Source organism: Planococcus citri, chromosome 3 (assembly GCF_950023065.1).
Source record: "Planococcus citri chromosome 3, ihPlaCitr1.1, whole genome shotgun sequence".
Taxonomy (NCBI): Eukaryota; Metazoa; Arthropoda; class Insecta; order Hemiptera; family Pseudococcidae; genus Planococcus; species Planococcus citri.
This window is the reverse complement of record NC_088679.1, coordinates 81,838,957-81,861,187: the sequence shown is the minus strand read 5'-3', so window position 1 is coordinate 81,861,187 and position 22,231 is coordinate 81,838,957. Positions and strand designations below refer to the sequence as shown.

At 35.8% G+C, this 22,231-nt stretch overlaps 3 protein-coding genes and 1 long non-coding RNA gene across 6 annotated transcripts; 2 read left to right on the top strand and 2 right to left on the bottom strand.

Moving 5' to 3' along the window:
* Positions 1-323: 323 nt before the first annotated feature.
* Positions 324-6,084, top strand: LOC135839805 (uncharacterized). Of its 2 annotated transcripts, none has more exons than XM_065356015.1 (12): positions 324-634; positions 715-930; positions 1,044-1,169; positions 1,240-1,351; positions 1,439-1,627; positions 1,701-1,880; positions 1,966-2,138; positions 2,205-2,315; positions 2,391-2,452; positions 2,521-2,580; positions 4,841-5,068; positions 5,156-6,084. In XM_065356015.1, exons 1-12 carry the CDS (start codon positions 612-614, stop codon positions 5,677-5,679), a joined length of 2,004 nt encoding a protein of 667 aa, XP_065212087.1. In that variant the 5' UTR covers positions 324-611; the 3' UTR covers positions 5,680-6,084. The 2 variants fall into 2 exon arrangements, with proteins under 2 accessions (XP_065212087.1, XP_065212086.1); XM_065356014.1 differs by having other exon boundaries at positions 712-930.
* Positions 6,085-9,659: 3,575 nt separating this feature from the next.
* On the bottom strand, positions 9,660-10,438 carry LOC135839803 (uncharacterized). Its single transcript, XR_010557646.1, has 2 exons — positions 10,166-10,438; positions 9,660-9,990 (listed from the first exon to the last, which is right to left on the bottom strand). It is a non-coding gene; the product is annotated as an uncharacterized LOC135839803 (long non-coding RNA).
* Positions 10,439-10,492: 54 nt separating this feature from the next.
* Positions 10,493-13,791, top strand: LOC135839802 (uncharacterized). 2 transcript variants are annotated; one of them, XM_065356012.1, is made up of 10 exons: positions 10,493-10,702; positions 11,069-11,141; positions 11,330-11,492; positions 11,559-11,648; positions 11,721-11,909; positions 12,095-12,211; positions 12,328-12,372; positions 12,451-12,838; positions 12,908-12,982; positions 13,055-13,791. In XM_065356012.1, exons 3-10 carry the CDS (start codon positions 11,490-11,492, stop codon positions 13,189-13,191), a joined length of 1,044 nt encoding a protein of 347 aa, XP_065212084.1. In that variant the 5' UTR covers positions 10,493-10,702; positions 11,069-11,141; positions 11,330-11,489; the 3' UTR covers positions 13,192-13,791. The 2 variants fall into 2 exon arrangements, with proteins under 2 accessions (XP_065212084.1, XP_065212083.1); XM_065356011.1 differs by having other exon boundaries at positions 10,528-10,702; positions 12,905-12,982.
* LOC135839801 (tonsoku-like protein) lies at positions 13,694-22,078 on the bottom strand. Its single transcript, XM_065356010.1, has 24 exons — positions 21,877-22,078; positions 21,655-21,782; positions 21,458-21,587; positions 21,213-21,381; positions 21,016-21,142; positions 20,746-20,937; positions 20,555-20,669; positions 20,329-20,480; positions 20,109-20,255; positions 19,838-20,024; positions 19,635-19,754; positions 19,390-19,553; positions 19,061-19,297; positions 18,868-18,997; positions 18,535-18,773; positions 18,247-18,458; positions 17,970-18,143; positions 17,619-17,900; positions 17,377-17,552; positions 17,120-17,298; positions 16,933-17,055; positions 16,691-16,850; positions 16,360-16,594; positions 13,694-14,096 (listed from the first exon to the last, which is right to left on the bottom strand). Exons 1-24 carry the CDS (start codon positions 21,887-21,889, stop codon positions 13,859-13,861), a joined length of 4,029 nt encoding a protein of 1,342 aa, XP_065212082.1. The 5' UTR covers positions 21,890-22,078; the 3' UTR covers positions 13,694-13,858.
* Positions 22,079-22,231: the final 153 nt, after the last annotated feature.

Here is a 22,231-nt window from a genome sequence, read left to right as displayed (position 1 = left end):
TTACCTACGAGTGGTGTCAAAATAACGCAATATTTTTTATTTTTTTTGATTGACACGGAACCGGAAACAAAAACGAAAATTCGAGACCCGAGTGGAATGGGACGGAACCGAAACGTTATCGTCTTTTCGATTGTGGTATCGGTACGGTGGCGCTGGTGCGCTCGGTTACAGGTTTCGGTTTCAGTTTTTGCTCGTCATGGGTTTAGTATTTTCGTTCCGTTCCGATCTTCAGATCAGTTTTGGTTTTGGTTTCGGTTTCGATTTCGATAAAATTGAGATTCGATTTCGAAAAATTGTTGATCACGTGATGCGTACGTCAATTTTCTTTCTACCATCTTGGATTGCGAAGTCCTTTTGATAAATTTCATTTCATCAGGAATTTATTTTATAATTTATTTCAAAGTTTTATTTTTCACTATACAAAGCTTGACATGTGTGTAGTGCAAATTAAAGTTCACTTTACTGTCGCTAATTAAAATTATCGAGATTTTTGTCGCCCTCAAATTATTTTAGTTTTGATTTGTTGGCCTATTAACTTTCTGAACTTTCGTAGAATCTTGACAGTCAAAATTTAATATTAGTATTAGCTACCAGAATCTAGGATAGAAAGGATGACTCGTTTCGATCAGAAAAGGTAATTGTTTCTTGTTTCAGGTTATCTTTTTGATGTTCTTTTGTTTACCGTTTGATCTATTGACATTTGTATTATAGCAGCAGCAGCAAGAATGACTGGTCTCGGGATCGTGAAAAGTCTCGCAGGTATCGCAGTAGAAGTCGTAGTAATGATCGCGGCAGCAGGACTAAATCGTACAGAGATAATCGTAACAGTGGAAAGAACGGTAGTTCACTGAGAGCACCGAAATGGGATTTATCTAAATTGAGCTCTTTTCAAAAGAATTTTTATAACCCTCATCCAAATGTTCTGAGCAGGTAGGAATATAGGTCATTCGTTTTTGGACGAATTTTGTTCTTATTTACTTACTTGCTTACTAATTTACTTTCACTGGAGGTGTTTCTAATTTCTTTAATTTTACTTTCACTAGATCTGACGAAGAAATAGACTCGTACAGAAATGAAAAAGAAATCACTCTGAAAGGAGATAATATACCGAAACCAATTCGTTCTTTTACGGAAGCAGGTCTCCCCGATTTTATTCTAAAAGAATTGACGTAAGTTTCACGAACAGCTCGTGTGCCAGTTTGCTATATTGTTTATTTATCATTGATATTTGATGGACAGAAAATTTGGATTTACCGACCCAACTTCTATTCAAGCGCAAGGTTGGCCTATTGCTTTATCTGGTATGGATTTAGTTGGAATAGCTTCAACTGGTTCGGGAAAAACGTTGTCAGTAAGTGGTATTTGTTTCCTCTGTACGTCTGTTCTGTGGTCAGATTACGATGAAATACGCTGAATTCGGTTTTCATTGTATTTTCAGTACACTGTACCAGCGCTGATTCATATTTCTCAACAACCCGAGCTGTATCGTGGAGATGGCCCTATTGCTTTGATTTTAGCACCGACTCGAGAATTAGCCCAGCAAATTCAACAAGTCGCTTCTGATTTCGGTAAAGCGATGGGTATTCGGAATACTTGTTTGTTCGGTGGGGCACCTAAATTCAACCAAGTAAAAGACTGATAAATTTTTATGCCGTTCGGTTTTGTCCATTATTCTAATCGGTGTGATTTTATTGTTACAGATTAGAGACTTGGAGAGCGGAGTTCATATCGTTATCGCAACACCTGGGCGTTTGATCGACTTTCTGGAAAGTGGCAAATTGTCTTTAAAGAGAATTACCTTCTTAGTTCTCGATGAAGCTGATCGTATGTTAGATATGGGTTTTGAACCTCAGATTAGAAAAATTATAGATCAGATACGCGTATGTTAATTTCAATTATATTTATTCTACATATGTATAATGCTAGCGCAGATACAAAATACATTCAGCGAATTTCTGCTTACAGCCTGATAGACAACTCTTAATGTGGTCTGCCACGTGGCCAAAGGAAGTGCAACGTTTAGCCGAAGAATATCTACATAATTACATTCAAATCAACGTCGGTTCGCTGGCTTTGTCGGCAAATCACAATATACAACAGAATGTTGAATTATGTCAAGAGTACGATAAAGAGAAAAGGTAAACAGAATTAATTTTAAGATGATCTCGTGTTTGTTAAATTTCCTCATAACTGAAATCTTCTAGATTGATGAATTTAATGGACGAAATAATGTCGCAAACTGACAATAAAACGATTATTTTCATGGAAACGAAAAAGAAAGTCGATGATATTACGATGAAACTGAAAAACCAAGGGTAAGTAAAAATTCGTACGGAGTGTGATTACTGACGGTGTGATGTTGCTTATTATGACGAAACTGTAATTTTCAGGTGGCCCGCAATCGGTATACACGGAGACAAAAGTCAGCAAGAGCGAGACTCTGTTCTTCATCGTTAGTATTTTTTTCGCGTTTTTTTTCTCGTCACGTGGCATTTTTGTAACGACGATATTCGATTTCAGATTTTCGCAGCGGTCGAAGTCCAGTATTAGTTGCTACCGATGTTGCAGCTCGTGGATTAGGTATTTAGAATTTTTTTGAAATATTAACGCTGTATTGTTTATCGAACCGATACACGTGCGGATTTGATAAATTTCATTAGTTGAAACGAATTCAAATCCTACGCACGTTCTTAACGTTCGTATTCAAATGGCTTTTTTTAAAACAATTAATACGCTGCTTTGAAAATTGAGTACGGCTGCGAAGAGATCTAGTCGAAGTGAAAAAATTTGCTCGACGGTTTTTTTTGCAGTCGTGTTTTTTCTCTCGAATTCATTTGCTTGCGAAACATATACATTTTATATATTTTATAAAATAATAAAATGTACTATTTTTGTATTGCGAAGGCACTAGCTTGAAGATAATGCTACGTTTTGCATTGTCGTGAAAAAATCTGGCTGTGCCTGTTCCTTTGTACCATCGGTCACATCATAGTTGGCATTGATGATGATCACATCCGTCACACTGTCTGCTCTGTGGTGGATGATGCAATTAGGGAAGGAGACGCCTTCTCCCGATACTTCGCCCTTGCTGTTGCTGCAATGGTACGGGCAAAGGTTCAATCGTCGACGATATTCGAGGGGCACAACTCGCTGCGCGCGTTCGTCTTACGTACAACTGTAACTTAGAGCATTTTACCTTTTTACGCGTAATTGTACGTGTTCTTTTGTGTGACTTATTAGAATTTGGAAACAAGCGCCGACCACGAAGCGAGTGATTTTCGCCATACTCATTGTTTCACTTTGAGTAGTTTTTAAGTACTTATAACGAGATGTTATTATACGAATTAATTCTGTATAATTTATCTGTTTCGCTGAAACGAGCAGTGCGTAAACAGATAGACATTTTTTTTCAATTATTTGTGGTATTTTGAATTTTGTGTGTACTTTTTCATCTCTCCTCTTTTTTTTATTTTTTCTTTTTTTTTCCTAATGTAAACTTGGTTAGTTTAGTGAATAAGACTTAATTATATAGTTGTGCTGCGCGAGCGTTAGAGTTGTGCCCCTTCCCCGAGTAAAGAAGATAGAGGACAAGCAGCTATTCAGTGCTGCCAAAGTTTTGTTCTTTATTTGTTGGACGATGAAGGTAAAATGTTTATCAACACCCATTCAACTATTACTGCTTATATATGAGGCGTATTACAGCATTAGTAGTTGGATTCACTTTTTTCACATATATTCGTTTCTTGGGCCTCCCTTTAATTTTTGGATATTTTTACTTTGAGAAAAAGCTGGTCAAAAAACCACTCTTGAGGTGTCCCTCCCAAAATCGACTCAAATGTGGATAAATTCGTTAAACAGGTCGAGTATAACACACAACTCGATTTTTAGCTGCCCAACTTCATATTCACGCCTTCTGGAGCAAATCCAAAATTCTGGAGGAATTTAAAAATAGCGCTGGAGGCTCCAGAACGGCTGGAAATGGCGAAATTTGGATTTGGGTGGGTTAATATCAGTTTTAGGGCTTATTTTGAACATTTTTACTGATCAAGTACGTATTTTATAAAAAAAAAAAAAAACAAATCATCAAAATAGTCAATTTTGGATTTTCAAAAATTTGCCAAAAATCGAAAAATGAACTTGGGCAGCTGAAAATTTGGATTTAGGGGTTTTAGAACATGCTCTTTCCAAAAATCGAGGTCCCGTTCAAATCGGAGGCGGACACCTCAAGAGGTTCCCTTGTAAGCATCGTTGAAACGAATCTATAATGGTATTAGAACTCCATGCAAATGTTGAAAACGACATAAGTAGGTAGTTATTTTGAAAAACAAAAAATTTGAATTAATGAAATTTGACAAGATTTTAGAAAATCGCGTAATTTTGATGGAAAACTTTTAAAATATACGAATAAATATTTACTTATTCGAATTATTCTCTGAAAAAACAATAAATTACATTTATAAGCTGATGCTGTAACATGCTACTTATTTATTTATAAGCAATTATAGTTTAAAAATCATCCATTTCTTGTCATCTGGAAATTTTTCCTCCAAATAATCTTGAAAGTTTCTACTTTTTTTTCTTTCTACGAAGTGTTTTGTTCGAATGCCTACGAGACACTATCAGAAGATTTGGTATGATCGAAGAAAACTTCATCTTATCCATTTCTCATCACTTCCTGATACATATTATGTTCTTATATTTTTTTCTGAACATGTTTCGTTTGGTGATATGCGCTGTTGTCCACATTTCATTGCTTTTCAATGTACCTATAATGTTTGTATTACTTATGCTTTTTGTGAAAATTAATATTTTGTATTCGCTTGTTTTTGGTTGGAAATAGACGTCGAAGACGTGAAATTTGTTATAAACTTCGATTACCCAAATAGCTCGGAAGATTACGTGCATCGCATCGGCCGTACCGGACGATCCAGACAAACCGGTACAGCTTATACGTTTTTCACTCGTAGTAACGCCAAGCAAGCGTCTGATTTGATATTGGTTTTAACCGAGGCTAACCAACCTATACATCCGAAATTACAAGAGATGGCCAACGAATACCAATCTAGAAGTAAGTTTGCGTTGAATGACTTTATTATGTATTAAATCTCGCGATTGGTGGGTGCCTTTTAATGGTATTTGGTAACTCGTATTTCAGATTATAGTTATTCGAGCTCCAAGCAACGTTATCGTAAATCAGACGGTCGCTCGAAACCATCGTACGAGCCTTATACGATGAAACAGTCGAACAGATCGCGCAGCAAATCGCCGCAAAATAATTACTATCAACATTCTGACAGCGGAGCCAGGTCGACGGCCGCGGATAAGTACTCGCCATCGAAACCCCTGCAACAAAACAGAGGTGTTTCGTCGTCGTCCAAAACGTCGCGATTTTCGTCATCTCAACAACCAAACATTCCTATGGCATCGCCAGTCGTCTCAACGGCCAGCCAGCAACCTACTTTATCTGCCTGTCAAATGTCCGTTCCACCGCCGCAGCCGTACTCGCAATATTTCTTATCGGTGCCGCCTCCTCCGCCACCGCCTGCATCTCAAACTGCTAATCCCCCGTTACCATCTCAACCTCCTCCACCTCCACCACCTACGCAATGTATACCGTATCCTTATTATTCTCAGTATATGGCTAATTATGCCGCTTACGCCGGTTACGTACCTCAGTAAGAAATAACTGCCCTTTTTCCTTTTTTTCTTGACTGTTGTGCAATTAATTCGCGCTATCGTAGCGCATTGTTAGATTTTTCTCAACATGATGTATCGTCATCGTCGTCGTCGCTCTCGGAGTATTTCGGAGTCGTGAATATAACGCATCAGCAATATTATGTAATTTTTTGACCATTTTTTTTCTCATCATTTATTTTTGCGTGTAAATAGCGTTGCTTTTCGAGTTTCGTTTTTTTTTCTCTTCATTTTTCAAAGTTGATTATTATTTTTCTTTAGTTACACTGTTTCGGAAGTATTAACGACATGTTAAATTCAAAATAATCTATGCAAAGAATTTAATTTTTATTAATTTGAATTTTTTTTTTTTTGTTATAATAACGAAATAAAATTTATCAGTCGTATGAACACGTGTGTATATTTTTTTTGTGTTTCTACGAGCTCATTAAGGTAGCTGAACATATTTCGCGCTTCTTGATTTACTATTAAATTATACGGCGCTTCTCTGAACGTATTTTCGTGGTATTCGCTGGACAATGTAAGACCACAAAATGGTAAAATGAGTTGATTCGATAATCTGATTAGAATGTTGGGGTTAACAAGAAAATGTCTTCAAGCGCAGTGGTGGTTCGAAGGAAAAAGGCCTGTACCGCAAAACACCTCACAGGAGCCTTTTTGAGAATTGTCATTTTTATCCTCTCCCGGTACTTTCATTTCAAAAGTTGGATTCTGTGACGATCTCCCGACTTAATGAATTCTCGAACCTGATTTTCAAATTAGTATTTCCCAAAACGACCATTCGTTGGAATAAATTTTACCCAAAAATTGTACATCAAAATGTAAGAATTTCTTACAATTTTGTAAGCAAAAGAAAACTTCCGAACAATTTCGACATAAAACGAATCTCAAACCTACCTAAAATTTTGAAACTGTTGGATTTTCTCGAAACTTTGACAAACTGTAACACGAAAAACAGATCTTTTTGAGATTTTGATTAAAAAATAGGGTTTTCTTTGCACTGTTGTCAAATATGTAAAATAAAATAAAATAAAATAGAATAAAACAAGACTTGGCAAATTCTGACAGAAAAAAATCGGCTGTTTTGAAAGTTTTGACCCAAAAGAAACTTTTTTTTTTTCAATTTCAGCAACAAAAACAACACTTTATTTTCTGCAATTTTACGAATTGTTAATTTTAATGAACAACTGATTTCTTACTTTTTGAAATTTCGACAAAAAAGGGCACAATTTTGACGACGAAAAAACAAGATTTTCTGCAAAGGCTATAGTCCGGCATATGACAATAGGAGTTTAGGAGTAATTGCACCCCCCCCCCCCGCCGATCTCCGGGACAACTTTTTTCTTAAAGAGGACATCCTAAGGAACAATTTAAAGGAAACTTGGCCAAAAAAAAGTTGGCCTTACTTACAAAATGGCGTCCATTTTGATTGACAGGTCAGTCGAAATCGTAGATTTTGCGTTTCAACATAGGACTTGCACGAAATTTATCAAAACTTACTCAGGTAGATGGAAAGATCATGCAAAAATTTATCACCTGTCAAAATTTCAAGTGCTAAAGTGCGTTTTTCGATTTTTGGTGAATTTATGAAAATCCAATTTAGGCCAAAAATGAGGGAAAAATTAAAATTTTACCAAATTGACCAAGAAAGCTGAAATTTGGGATATACCCAATTTTCGACATGCCAAATCGATTGGAAACTGTTTCAACCCGTTTTGAGCAGTTCTGGAGCCTCCAGCAGATTTTTGAAACTCGAAATTCTCACAAAATTCCATCAAATTGGAGTTGTAAAGCTGAAATTTATTCTAAAAACTAATTTTAATACGCTACGAAGTACTGCAGGTGAATTTCAGGTCGCTTTGGGACCTCCAGCGACTTTTTGAAAATACCTGAAGCCTCCTGAGATTTTTGAAACTTCAAATTCTCACAAAATGTCATCAAATGGAGATGGAAAGCTGAAATTTACTCTACACTCCAATTTTAACACCCTCTGAAAACGACTTCCGGTAGGTTCAAGTCATTTTAGAGCCTCCAGCGACTTTTTTGAAAACTACTGGAGCTTCCAGTAGATTATTGAAACTTGAAATTTCCCCAAAATTTCATCGTAATTCATTCAGCAAACTAATTTCAATACGCTACGAAGTTGACCGCTGGTGGATTTCAAGTCGTTTTGGTGCCTCCAGCGACTTTTTGAAAGGTTGTATGGCGTTTTTTTTTTTGGAAAATTGAAATTTCCTAAAAGTAGCTGAAAGCTTCAAAACCATTTGAAACCACCATGTAAGTAGTCTGCGAAGTAAATTTCAACTTGCCAACTACATTTGATAACTTAATGTTTCAGGAATTTCATGTTTCAAAAATGTACTGGAGGCTCCAGTAATTTTCAAAAAAGTCGCTGGAGGCTCTATAATGACTTGAACCTACCTGAAGTCGTCTTCAGAGGGTGTTAAAATTGGAGTGTAGAGTAAATTTCAGCTTTCCATCTCCATTTGATGAAATTTTGTGAAAATTAAAAGTTTCAAAAATCTGCTGGAGGCTTCAGGAATTTTCAAAAAAACGCTGGATGTCCCAAAACGACTTGAAATTCACCTGCAGTACTTTGTAGCGTTAAAATTACGGGTTGAAACCGTTTCCAATCGATTTGGCATGTCAAAAATTGGGCATATCCCAAATTTCAGCTTTCTTGGTCAATTTGGTAAAATTTTGATTTTTCCCTCATTTTTGGCCTAAATTGGATTTTCAAAAATTCACCAAATATCGAAAAACGCACTTTAGCACTTGAAATTTTGACAGGTGACAAATTTTCGCATAATCTTTCGATCTACCTTTGTAAATTTTGAAAAATTTCGTGCAAGTCCTACGAGTATGTTGAAACGCAAAATCTGCTATTTCGGCTGACCTGTCAATCAAAATGGCCGCCATTTTGTAGGTAAGGCCAACTTTTTTTTGGGCAAGTTTGCTTTAAAATGTTCCTTAGGATGTCCCCTTTAAGAAAAAAGTCGTCCCGGAGGATCGGCGGGGAGGGGGGGTGCAATTACTCCTATTGTCATATGCCGGACTACTATAGGTGGATAAGTATGGTGAATTTGCCCCCGAGAGCTTCAGGGTTGATATTTGCATGGAAGATGGGTACCCTTGAGCACCTTCCGTCAGGAAAGTTTCAGACCCCCAGACCCCTCCCTCGTTTTTGAGAAACCCCCCCTTCTATGAAATTACAGTAAAAAATTCTCAGCCCCATGGGAACCGATTTTTAAAATTTTTCAGTATGTTGTAAACATCCAAAAGAGGTAGCCCCACAAAAATTTTCACCCCCCCTCCACCATATTTTCCCCTCAAAATGGATTTTTTTTTAGCTTTGTTTACCCGTTTTAGCGATGGCCATGATTCGGCACAAAAATGGGAATAGCATTTTTAAGTGTGTTTTTTTGACCCGTAAAAAACATATATTTTTTTCAAAAAAAAATTTGAGGTGGGCCGTGGTCAAAAATTGAAAAAACGTCTTACAGAGGGAGTAAAAATGGATTCCTGTGTAAATTATTGTTTTTGGTAAACGAGGTGTCGTTTCCGTATGAATCGAACCCCCCCCCCCCCGAACACGAATATGAAGTCAAATTCAATATTATCCTCATCCACAACCCTCCAGTGCCTCTGCCCCACCTAAATTTTTACTTTTTTGAAAGTTGAGTCATTTTCATAATGTTGGTGTCATTTCCATATGACTCGAACACCCCAGGCCCAAACACGAATATAAGTCCAATTTTATGCTACTCTCGTCCAAACCCCTCCAGTGCCTCTGCCTCCAACTCAATTTTCAGTTTTCATATTCGTGTTCCTCAACTTAAACTACATCAGTAGGTATATAATTGTCATTGCTCAAAAATCGATCAGTCAAATTCCGAAGCATTGCCCTGCAATTCTATGGCTTCTCTCAGTCAAAATAATAACAGCATAAAAAAATCTACACAATATACCCGATGATAATCTTTATGAGATATAATTAAAAACATATCATTAAGTACACAAAACTGGATCAGATCCACATCTTACTATGAAATAAAGGATAACATTGAAAATAAATACATCGGTGAGCACACCTCAATGCTACTACAAATAGACTTCATCCTAATTATACATCACGGCGTGGAATCGAACTTGTTTCGTCCAGGGTTTTCTTTGAAATCGAACTTACTCTGTCCAGGGTTTCCTTAAGATCCAACCAAGCTTGGGACGGAAAAAAATAATCATATGCTCTCATGCCAATATAGGTTGTCGCGAGCATTGCAGAAGTAATCGGACTTCCTGCAACATCAATATAACAGGATAACATGCACAATATGCCATACGGTGGATCATAGATACCTAGTCCTATTTTTAATATTCTTATTGGACAAAGACAAACTGTTAAATGTTAAATGATACATTATTTCGCTATTAACGGAGTGAATCGCTGAAACGCAAAAGAAATATTTCTTACCTATCATAGTACATATCGATTTTATCCAACTAGAAGACGTCATTATTTTACCGTTAACCATTGTAAATTATTTTTTAGACACTGGACCTGCGAGCCTTAAGACAACCAGTTGGCAGCCATCTTGGCAAAATATCCTGTGTAACGCCAATTTATCCCGCTGGGTGCTCTTTGCAGCGCTGTTCCGCTGTAGTTGGTTTTTGCAGGCAACAGGGAAAAGGGAGGGTTCGAGGGGTAAATATGAGGGGAGGGGGTTGAAAATTTTTGTGGGGATACCTACTAAGGATATACATAACATCCTGAACAATTTTCAAAATCGGTTAAAATGGGGCTGAGAAAAGACGGAAGAATTACCGATAACTTACTATAGTATACTTTCTGACTTTCTGGTGAGCTATTGCCTTCTCCAATTCACCCATGTTCATAACGTTTCACCTATCATACGATTAGCAATCGCCAATCGCAACGAATAATTTTATTATTGAAGTTTCTTAGCTGCACGTTCGGCTTCCTGGAAGAAAACATTTGTATTACGAAAGGGTAAGACTCGTTAATCATTAATTCATCTTTACAACCTTATGGTTCTGCTGAACATGATGTACATATTATAAGACTTACATATATTGTGTAAAAGATTATTCAAAGAAAATTACACATGTACCCGTACTTATAATACATATATAAAACTAGGTTTTTATTATCATTAAAATAGTATGTTTTCGTAATACATTCTTCCCACGTTTGGATAAAATATGTTATTCAACTAGGTAGTGAAATAATGTGATTTTCGATGATTTTTAATTACTTCCCTCACTCTGCTCGGGAAATAAACCTCAAAAATCACTTTATTGTACTAGTAGGATCCATTATGCATTTATTGATTACTTACCTACTCATTTTTCGCAGATAATAAGATAATTAATTGGATTATTGGACGATGAAATTCCTCTAAACAACGATAAAAAAGAATAACCAGAAGGTAATCAAGAACCTAAAAATAGTAATACGATTTTGTCATTTGATGAAACAACCGATTTATTTGGCTCTAATCGTACTGTCGATATTTGTTCTCCGTTGAATGTGCAAAGTTGTTAACTAATCCTGGTATTAAATACGAATAAAGTCGTATTAAACCCAATTAATTCATCGATTCTTTGCTTGTTGCAGTTTTTGGTACCAGTAGAAGTGTTTTGAAACCATCAACCTTGTTGACTGATCCTGATTCCTGATGCGAATACTGACCTTACTGTAACTTCTGTTACTTTTGGTAACAGTGCCAGTAAAACTGTAAAACTGAAACCATCTGTGTTAGCCAATCCTTTTGTAAATGGTAGGTGAACTATCTCAATTTTGGAGTGAGATGATTAAAAAATTGATTTGTAATTTTTCTTTTCAGGATGATTTTAATACAAAATTCGATTCCGAAGCGAACGGTGATGAGAAGTTGGATAAGTTACCACAGTCGGAAAATAATTCTTCGTCGGAGGTTAATATTTCGTGCAAATTCATGAAAAATGATTACTCGCATCCTTTTTATGCTTGAAAATTTGATTTTTAGGATACGAAAAGTTCGATAGCATCCGTCCCATTAAGTGGCCCCTCAACAACACCTAGTGTAAATTTAGCTGTAACTACTTCGGCCACTAATTCTAAAGTTCCTGTTGTTTCCAACTCTGCGGCCTCCAGTACGCCTAGCAGTAGCAGTACTTCCATGTCAACGGAATTTGTATTCGATGAGAGAATTATGGTACCTAATGATATGATTTTTTTTATGCAAACGTTTTTCGAATGTTGATTATCCGATTATAGTTATTTGTATTTTTGTAAATTGAAATCTATTCGCGCAGTCGAAAGATCTCTGGATGTTGAATAGTTAGGTACTCCTGAAAAACGTAATTTCTTATAATTATGTAGGTATACCTATTTTTTCAGAATTCAGCCGCTGGAAAAGAGTTCAAACGTTTCAAAGACGGACAAATCCTCGACAGTATACTGAAAAAAATCGTTTTCGAAGAAATGCAAACAGAATTCGCAGATTACCAAACAGAAGTAAGTTTTCCAATCTTATCTCAAGTTTACTACTTTTGTTCTTTTGTTAAAATTTTTGAAGAATGACATCGATTTTAATAATGTGGATATCTTATTAATTCATTTTATTTTTATAGGAGTCTGATCCGGCCTCCTTTATTAAGAAAGAAGAAGAACAACGTGTACGTTTATGGTTTTTTTCATCTGGTGATGGATGCATTCTTTCGGTAATAATAACGAATTTACTTTTCTGTTTTCAGAAACAACCAGACCCGTTGATAATCACAGTAAAGTTGCTCAACATATTAGAAGGAATCGAATTATTCTGCAAACCTGACGAAATTAACACAAAAGATTGGAAAGAGTTGGCAACTAGTGTACGATGGGAACAACTACTATCACACCCGAGTAATCACGCATGGGTGGAGGACTTTATGAAATGCGCCAATAAAAGTACTTTAGAGGAAATGAACTACTTAATCGAGGATTTATTCGACATTTCTAATGAAATTCAGGACGATTATTTTGCTGGGAAACCTGCAAATTTTGATAAATTATTGTGCAAAGATCTCAAGGAACCGCTGAACTTTTTGAATCGCATAGGCCTGCAGATTACATATGGGTCACGTTCCTTGACGGAAATGCTTGGTAAGTTTTAACCGATCAATTTGCATCCGTTTTTCGATTTATGTATTTTGATTGTAAATTTTGCAGAAGAAATTGTAGTGAATACCACTGATTCGCAAGATGATAAAGACAACGCCGAAAAAATCAAAAATGAAAATTTTGATTGTGAGTGCTCGTATTTTAATTCTTTAATTATTAATTCATTATTCACATCTTGATTAATGTGTTGCTTTTCAGCTGCAACGACTACGCAAGAGTCCGATAATCAGCAAGCCGAGCATAGCTCTAGAGAAGCATTAGAATTTCCCACACATGGTGTATCTTCAGAAGACTCTTTCCAAAAAGAAAGCGAAGAAATCCAAGAAAAATACTAGTTTTGAAGGTTAACTTAAAAGGATTTAATTCAGCGTTTCTCATTTTATTTTTGAAAATCCTGGTTTTTTATTTCAATTATTTTGTAGCTATTGTTTTTTTTTTTTGATTTTTGTGTCTCATAGTTATTTTATATACTAAGCTTGAAACAGTCAACTTCGAAAGAGCATTTTGGTAACCTGAATTAGTTATCGTGTTTATACTTTAGGCCTAATCTAAAAATCGATAGGTATAATGATGTTCTCGCGACAAAAAATTTCGATTGTTAGATTCTTCTCAACATGATGTTTCGACATCGTCGTCGTAGCTCTCAGAGTATTTCGGAGTCGTGAATACAACGCATCAGTAATGCTAAGTAATTTTTAGACCATTTTTTTTTCTTTTTTCATCATTCATTTTTGCGTGTAAATAGCGTTGCTTTTCGAGTTTCGTTTTTTTTTTCATTTTTCATAGTTTATTATTATTTTTTTTTATTTACACTGTTTTGAAAGCATTAACGACATGTTAAATTCAAAATAATCTACGCAAAGAATTTAATTTTTATTAATTAAATTTTTTTTTTTTGTTATAATAACGAAGTAAAATTTATCAGTCGTATGAAACACGTGTATATATTTTTTTCGTGTTTCTACAAGCTCAAATAAGGTAGCTGAACATACTTCGCGCTTCTTAATTCACTATTAAATTATACGGCGCTTCTCTGAACGTATTTTCGTGGTATTCGCTGGACAATGTGAGACCACAAAATGGCAAAATGAGTTGATTCGATGCTGTTAACAGAGAACATCCGGCTAAATTTAATTCTTTCAAATTTTTCAGTTCTGATATAACCGTATGAGAACAGTCTGAAATCTTCGTATTACAGGAGAGATCTAGGTTTGAAATCTGGTCGGCTTTTTTCAACGATCTGTGAAAAATCCAAAATTTGATTACAATGAGAATTAATAGGAAATAATTTGGGGTTACGAAGAAAACGTGTTTAAGCGAAGTGGTGGTTTGAAGGAATAAGGTCTGTACGACAAAACACCTCACAGGAGCCTATTTCGATAATTGAGATTTTTATCCTTTATCACTCTCTAGGTGCGTTCATATCAAAAGTTGGATTCTGCCACAATCTCCCGACCTAATGAATTCTCGAATCTGATTTTCAAATTAGTATTTCCCAAACGACTACTCCTTAAGGAACCCTCTTGAGGTGTCACACTCCGATGTGAACGGGACCACGATTTTTGGAAAGAGCATAGTCTAAAACCCCCAAAACAAAATTTTGACATTTTCAGCAGCCCAAGTTCATTTTTCGATTTTTGGCGAATTTTTGAAAATTCAAAATTATTACTGTTTTTAGCGATTCATGCTTTTTTAAAAAAGTACGTACTTTATCAATAAAAATGGTCAAAATGAGTCCCAAAACTGATATTAATTACCTAAATCCAAATTTCACCACTTCCAGCCATTCTGGAGTCTCCAGCGCGATTTTTCAAATTCTCCAGAATTTTGAATTTGCTCCAGAAGGCGTGAATATGAAGTTGGGCAGCTAAAAATCGAGTTGTATATCACACTCGACTTGTTTAACGAGTTTATCCACATTTGAGCAGATTTTGAGAATGACACCTCAAAAGTGGCTTTTTGACCAGCTTTTTTCAAAATTAAAAAATCAAAAGATAACCGGTGTGTGAGGAAATTTTTGAAATTTGCGCGAATCGCTGCATTTCTTCAAGAACTAACCCCCGGAGCGCAAATTCTACCATTTCCAGCCGTTTTGGAGCGAGAGTGACACCTCAAAAAACCACTCTTGAGGTGTCACTCTCAAAATCGGCTCAAATGTGGATAAACTCGTTAAACAGGTCGAGTGTAATATACAACTCGATTTTTAGCTGCCCAACTGCATATTCACGCTTTCTGGAGAAATTGATAAATCGCGCTGGAGGCTCCAGAATGGTTGGAAATTGTGAGATTTTGATTTGAGGAGTTGGTTACGGACAAAATACAGCGATTCGCGCAAATTTCAATAATTTCCTCACAAAAGGTTATCTTCTGATTTTTTTTGTTTTTTTTAATTTTGAAAAAAGCTGGTCAAAAAACCACTCTTGAGGTGTTACTCCCAAAATCGGCTCAAATGTAGATACACTTGTTAGACAGGTCGAGTATAATACACAACTCGATTTTTAGCTGCCCAACTTCATATTCACGCCTTCTGGAGCAAATTCAAAATTCTGGAGAATTTGAAAAATCGCGCTGGAGACTCCAGAATGGCTGTAAATGGTGAAATTTGGATTTGGGTAATTAATATTAGTTTTGGGACTTATTTTGACCATTTTTATTGATCAAGTACGTACTTTTTTTAAAAAAGCATAAATCGCCAAAAACTGTAAATTTTGAATTTTCAAAAATTCGCCGAAAATCGAAAAATGAACTTGTGCAGCTGAAAATTGGGTTTTGGGGGTTTTAGACTATGCTCTTTCCAAAAATCGCGGTCCCGTTCAAATCGGAGAGTGACACCTCAAGAGGTTCTCTTGTTAAGTTGTTAGAATACCCAAAAATTGTACGTCAAAATGTAAGAATTCCTCACAATTTTGGATGCAAAACAAAACTTCCGAACAATTTCGACATAAAACAAGTCTTAACCTTCCTAAAATTTTGAAAATGTTGGATTTTCTCGAAACTTTGGCAAACTGTAACATAAAAAACAGATCTTTTCGGAATTTTGGCAAAAAAAACAACATTTTGTAGCGAATTTGACAAAAAGCAGATTTTTGCCATCTGAAAGCGAGACTCTCCGCAAACTTTGATTGAAAATAAAACAAGACTTGGCAAATTCCGACAGAAAAAATCGGCTGTTTTGAAAAGTTTTCACCAAAAAGAAACATTTTTTTTGGCAATTTCAGCAAAAAAACACAACACTTTCTGGCAATTTTGATTAAAAAAACAGGCATTTTTGAATTTTATGAAAAAAGTAAGATATTTTGTTGATGAACAACTAATTTCTTACTTTTTGAAATTTCGACCAAAAAGGTACAGTTTTTGCGACGAAAAAGCAAAATTTTCTGCAAATTTTGTCCGAAAGAAAAGTTTTTTTCACTAGAAAATTTGGTTTAAAAAAACAAGCATTTTCTGAAATTTCGACGAGAAATTCATCCAAAATGTAGGATTTTTTCACCATTGCTACTTACTGAATTAATTGCTGGACGTCGTTATCGTTGATGTCCAAATCGGCTAATTTTAAAGTTTCCAACATATCCAAATAGCCTCGATCCAGAAATAACAGACATTCTCTGAACACTTCGGTTCCTCCGGTGCGTGACATGTCCAGGAATTTAATTTTGTTCGAATCTAACGCAGACAAAAATTTGGCAGATCCTTCTCGTTCAAGAGGATTATTGCTCACATCTAAATATTCAACAAATTCTGCAAAGCGGCATTTCATTTCAAATTACAAATACGATAAAATTCATAAAATTAATCATATAATTATGTAATATCAATTCAAAAAGTCCTTCGTACCTAAGTTGAAGTTGGATGCTTCATACAGTGATTGCGAAATCAATCCAATCGATTTCAGAATTAAAACGCGTAAACGGACAAGATGTCGAGTTAAATTTGCCAGTTGATGGACACAATCACCACCCAATGGATTATAACTCAAGTCCAACTCTTCTAAATTCTATAAAATTACGACAGACAATTAAAACACATCTAGCTGAAAAGCGATAATTAGGAATGAAAATTAAAAAAAAAAAATCAACCTGTAACGATGCGTTTTTACTGAGAACCATTACAAAGTAAGATAATCCTTCGGCAGTGATATTATTTGAACGAACATCGAGACATCGTAATTGCGTCAACTTTGTGATCGAGTCGACGAGTACCTACGGAGACATATGATTTTAGCAAAAAGTTGGCAAAAAAGAATTCAACTTTCATCAATCTTACTTTGAATCCGGTATTTCTCAGAAATACACCGCATAAGGAAATACGCTGTAAATTTTGATGATACGAAATTGCTTTTAAAGCCGGAGTCAAGCATTGCAACGCAACAGGAACATCTTTGATCTGGAAGCAAGCGTTCGCTTGGCATATGTCTAATTGGATGCTCAAGTATTCGTCCACCGCTGCGCAAATATTTTCAACCGTGATAATTATTCCTTATTCTAATCGAATTATTGTTTAAAAAGTGATGAAGAACTTACTGGTATTGGAAGATGCGCAAGCTTCTCTATACCGATCGACGAGAGGAGCCAAATCCCAAGATAATGCGGTTGCTTGTATCTCATTTTTGCCAACCACAATAGATATAGGATCGTTTTCGTCGAGTATGGCGCCATCTTCTGTACTCAAACTCAGCAAAGGCAGTACACCTTCTAAACTGAAAAATTGATGGAGTTGTACACGGGCAAGCCAGAGTTTAAGATACTTTACAGCGTATAGTTACTTTTGATATCTTCTAGCTGCTTCCGATACGAGCCATTTTATATTCAAGTCAGAGTAATCAATAGGAACAGGAACTAAGAATAGTTTTCCTTCAACGCGCACTTTAATACTCTGGTTGGTTGCGGGTGTTCGGGGCGTTGCAGGTGATTCTCTAAATTCGACGTTACCGGAAATATTTGCATTGGTCACGGATTGTTGAGTGCTATGACTTGAAGGATCAAATCGTTTGAATCCAACTGATAGCAGAGATTTTTGATACTTGGGTTTCATCTTATTGCTCCTACTGTTAAACAGAAACGTTACAGAAATTGTATTTAAAATTACAAGTGGACGAAAGATGAATAAACTTTACTTCGGATTTGAAACACCGCTTCCTGCGGATGAACCATCGTTGTGGGTACTTTCCGACGTTGCGGCTTCCTCCAAAGTATTAGTATTAAAGTTTGTAGACGATATTTGCGGAGAAACTGCGAAATCTAAATCATCTAAATCTATATCATCGAAAGCTTCGTCCCAGTTTGATTTGCTACGTTCGTATAAATGTGAAAATATGAAACGAATTATTTAAATAAAATGTTTGCAAATACGCGCAATTAATTTACGAATATCAAAAAATATTTCCAACTTACACAGGAGTGGATAAATTTTTCTTCTGAGTCGAATACGACGTATTGGGTTTAGCCGATTTTGATTTAGTAGTTTTAATTTGCTGATGTTCCACGGATTGTTCGCAACGTCGTTTTATAGGCCTTTTCGATAATTCTAGATCATTTTCCAGCCAATCATCGCCTACGTCTTCGTTGCTCAATAAAGCGGGAGCTTTTGATTTCTCGTGTCGTTCCTGCAAAGTTACGAAGGGAACTTGTAATTATGAAAAATTTACAGACGAAAAGAAAGTACAGTTACATCTTACTTACAGACAATAACGAAGGACATTCTTTTTTATTACCGTGTCGTAATGCTTGCATAGTTTCTTTATATTCATCTGCACCACTGTTAAATGTGTCGTCAAATGAACCGGGATTACTGCGTTTTTTATTAGCCACAAACGACCTATTGTTGACGAATTTCTGACTAATTCTCGAATCTTCTGTTCGCTGACTTCTCGAATCGATGACGCATTGCTTCGGTGTGTTCTTTTTGCTGTTGTAGCCCACTACATGAGAAAAAAAATGAAAAACTTGTAATAACGAAGGCAACAATGGAAAATACTCGCGGATATTTTACGAGATCCGAAGAAAAAATCGCACCTTTACTGAGACACTCTTCTAATCGCGATCTGACGTTATTGAAATGCTCCAATTTGACAGGATCTAGTTCGCCTTCTTCAGACTCGACTCTTCGTTTACAAGCGATTAAGCAATCTAACGCCGTTTCTCCCTGGAAAAGTTCATAATTAGGTGCGTTCTTTAGCCTTTTGTTATTGAAATTCAAACACGATACCTGATTATTGCGGGCTAACGGCGTAGCTCCGTTATCTAACAGCATATCAATAACCTCTAGATGGCCACACGAAGCTGCATCGTGTAATGGAGTAATTCCATCGCAATTAGGACCCCCGCGATCGTCGATATTAGCCCCGGCGTCTATCAAAATCTTTGCCACCTCTACCTGACCATGATTACACGCCTCGTGCAAAGGTGACCATCCAGCTGCATCAGGAACGTTCACAGGATGGCCCTGAGTATTAGATAGGTACTTATAAATTATCCACACAACAAAAAACAAAACTCTAAACCTCTGAGAATTTTTTTTCAAGCTTTTAAGCGTACCTGTTTGAGAAGGCTTCTAACCAGCTGTAAGTTTCCTTTGGCGCTAGCCACATGTAAAGGTGTTTCGCCTTTTTCATTTCTACGAATTAAAAATGATTTAGTTACTCTACGTCGAGAATGCTTTTCTCTGCCTGTCACGTCATCTTCGGTATCTGTATTCACGTCTGTTAATAATAGAACATGTTAAAACTATTTATTCCACAAAAAGAAAAAAACGTAATTTCTAGAAATTCAACAAATTTTACCCGAAAGCTCCTCCAAGTCAACATCGAATTCAGACTCATCACCCGAAGCGTTTGAAATAATTTCGCTATCTTCGTTCGAAAAACAGCACTTCACGACGTCCAACTCTTTCTGAGTTTCACCTACATTAAAAACGAACAAATCAGAATGCGATTGATCGTAATTATACTTATAAAACATAATAATAATAATTTAAAAACTGTACTAGCTAAATCTTCTCGACCGTATGCTCTTTCAGAAAGTATCATATTCCCTAGAACAATAGCTTCAGTTTTGAAATCACCCGCCTTCTTTGCCAACGATAATGCTTGTCGATATTTTTCCATTATAACGTCGAAATCTTCCTTCCGTAATTCGAGTACTTCGATTATATTTAATAATGTTTTACTAGCCTGAAAAATTTATTTGAAAAATAAAAATTAACCTACGATTGTAAACATACATCATAATAATGATTTATTTCAAATAATAAGTACCTCGACTGGATTATCCTTTTCAATTTCAAACAGACGTTCAAAATATTTTAAAGCCATATCGTACTGACCATCATCTTTGTAAGTTTGCGAAAGCGAATAATAAGCTGGAGTGATATCTTTTCCCGTCAAACACAACGCTTCTGAACACTGCGATGCAAAAAAAAGTTATCGCATACTTCTAAGTTACGTTTGGAAAATGATCAACTTTTATCAAAAATACCTCCAACATTTTACGATAGTATTCGATGGCTTTTTTGTAGCATTCCAGTTTAGCGAAACAGTCACCGAGAGTTTCGTTCAAACATTTCTTCGAGTTATAATCATCCTCGGAAATTTCTAGTAATTTGTTTTCAGTTCTGCAAATTTTCACAACTGCGAAAGAAAAAATTGTACATCAATAAAATGACTAATCTTCTGAACAAGAAAATAATTTTTATCGATCTTACGAAATTTCAATTTTTTTTCTATTTCGTTTCTCAGCTTCATATCGGGAGTTTTAAGTTTGTAAGCTTTGATTAGTACATTCTTAGCTCCGGTAAAATCCGACAATTCGATTAAACCCTGAAATAATATACGAGATTTTCACCATAAAAATAATCAAGAAAAAAATAAAAACTGCAGAAAACTTGCCACGTACATCTGCTTTTAGTAGAAGTATTTCGCACGAGAATATAATACGACTTTCCAGGCGATCTGATACTTTCAAAGCTGCATCGTAATTTAAAATAGCATTCGAAGTGTCACCGTGTTTTAGGTAAAGCGATCCTTGTGCTGTGTAACATCGACACAAAATTTCCAACAGTTCCAAATGCTTGCAGATATTAATAGCCTGCGGAAAATATACGCGGTGAAAAAATGCGAGCGTTTAAAAATTCGATGAAATACGAACGACTTGAAAAAAAAATACTTTCGCGACGTGCTCGAAGCCGGAATCAATATCGCCTTCAGACTCCAAAATCAGACCCAAGTTTAGATAAAGTCGAGCTTTCATTTCGGATAACTCCCTCTGAGACAATTTATTCGACTGAGATAATCTGTAAAAACATACACGTTGAAAAAGGTGACGAAAAAGGACAAGTATGATTGATTCCATAGCGAATTCACCTATCACAAATATTCAAACTTTTCAAATAGTATTTTCGCGAAAGCTGTAGACATTTTTTTTTATCTTGATCTTCATTAGAAAAGCTCTCGGCTTCGACAAAATATGTGCGGCCGAGTGTTGCCAAAGCTCGTTGTTCTTCAACCAAGTCATTTTCTTCCTTCGAAAAATCTAGACAGGAATTCAACCGTGAAACAGATAACAATGCGATACTTATTCAAAGACGGAAGAATTACCGATAACTTACTATAGTATACTTTCTGGTGAGCTATTGCCTTCTCGAATTCACCCATGTTACATAACGTTTCACCTATCATGCGATTAGCAATCGCAACGAATAATTTATTTTGAAGTTTCTTAGCTGCACGTTCAGCTTCCTGGAAGAAAACATTCGTATGATTCTATAAGGGTAAGAATTGTTAACCATTAATTCATCTTTACAACCTTATACTCCGCCAGAGCTTCCTCATATTCTTCCACTTTTGTATGTTCGTCTCCCAATTCCTTGCAGTACGTATATATTTGCTCGTAGTTGCTCTCATTTATGGCTTTTTCTTTTCTCTTGCGTAGTTCTGTAAGTAATCGTTCAAGTACAGAAAGGACTATTCTTAGATCCGTTTTAATGATTTCAATATAAAATGAAACTTTTTTATGTGAAGTACTCACTTCGTTCTTCCATCGCATATGCACTTCCAAATCAACCCTTCGTAAGCAAGAAAATATTATTATTTAGAATGCAGATTGCCAAGTTTTGTTAAAGAACAATGAAATTGACTAAAAATTTTTTAAATTACTCAAAATATCATCAATTATAATTATTTAAAAATCTTTTTTACATCGCTCGATTTGCAATTCATTTTTATCAATCGTTTTCAAATCCGATAACAAAAAGCCCGCGAGTTTTGCAAATGGTGCAACGTTGCCACTTCACTTCACTCATCTCACGTCACGGTCACGTTTCGACTCGGTCCGTAACAGAAACTGTAACATAACTGTAACTGTGGCGAGAAACTCAACGTGA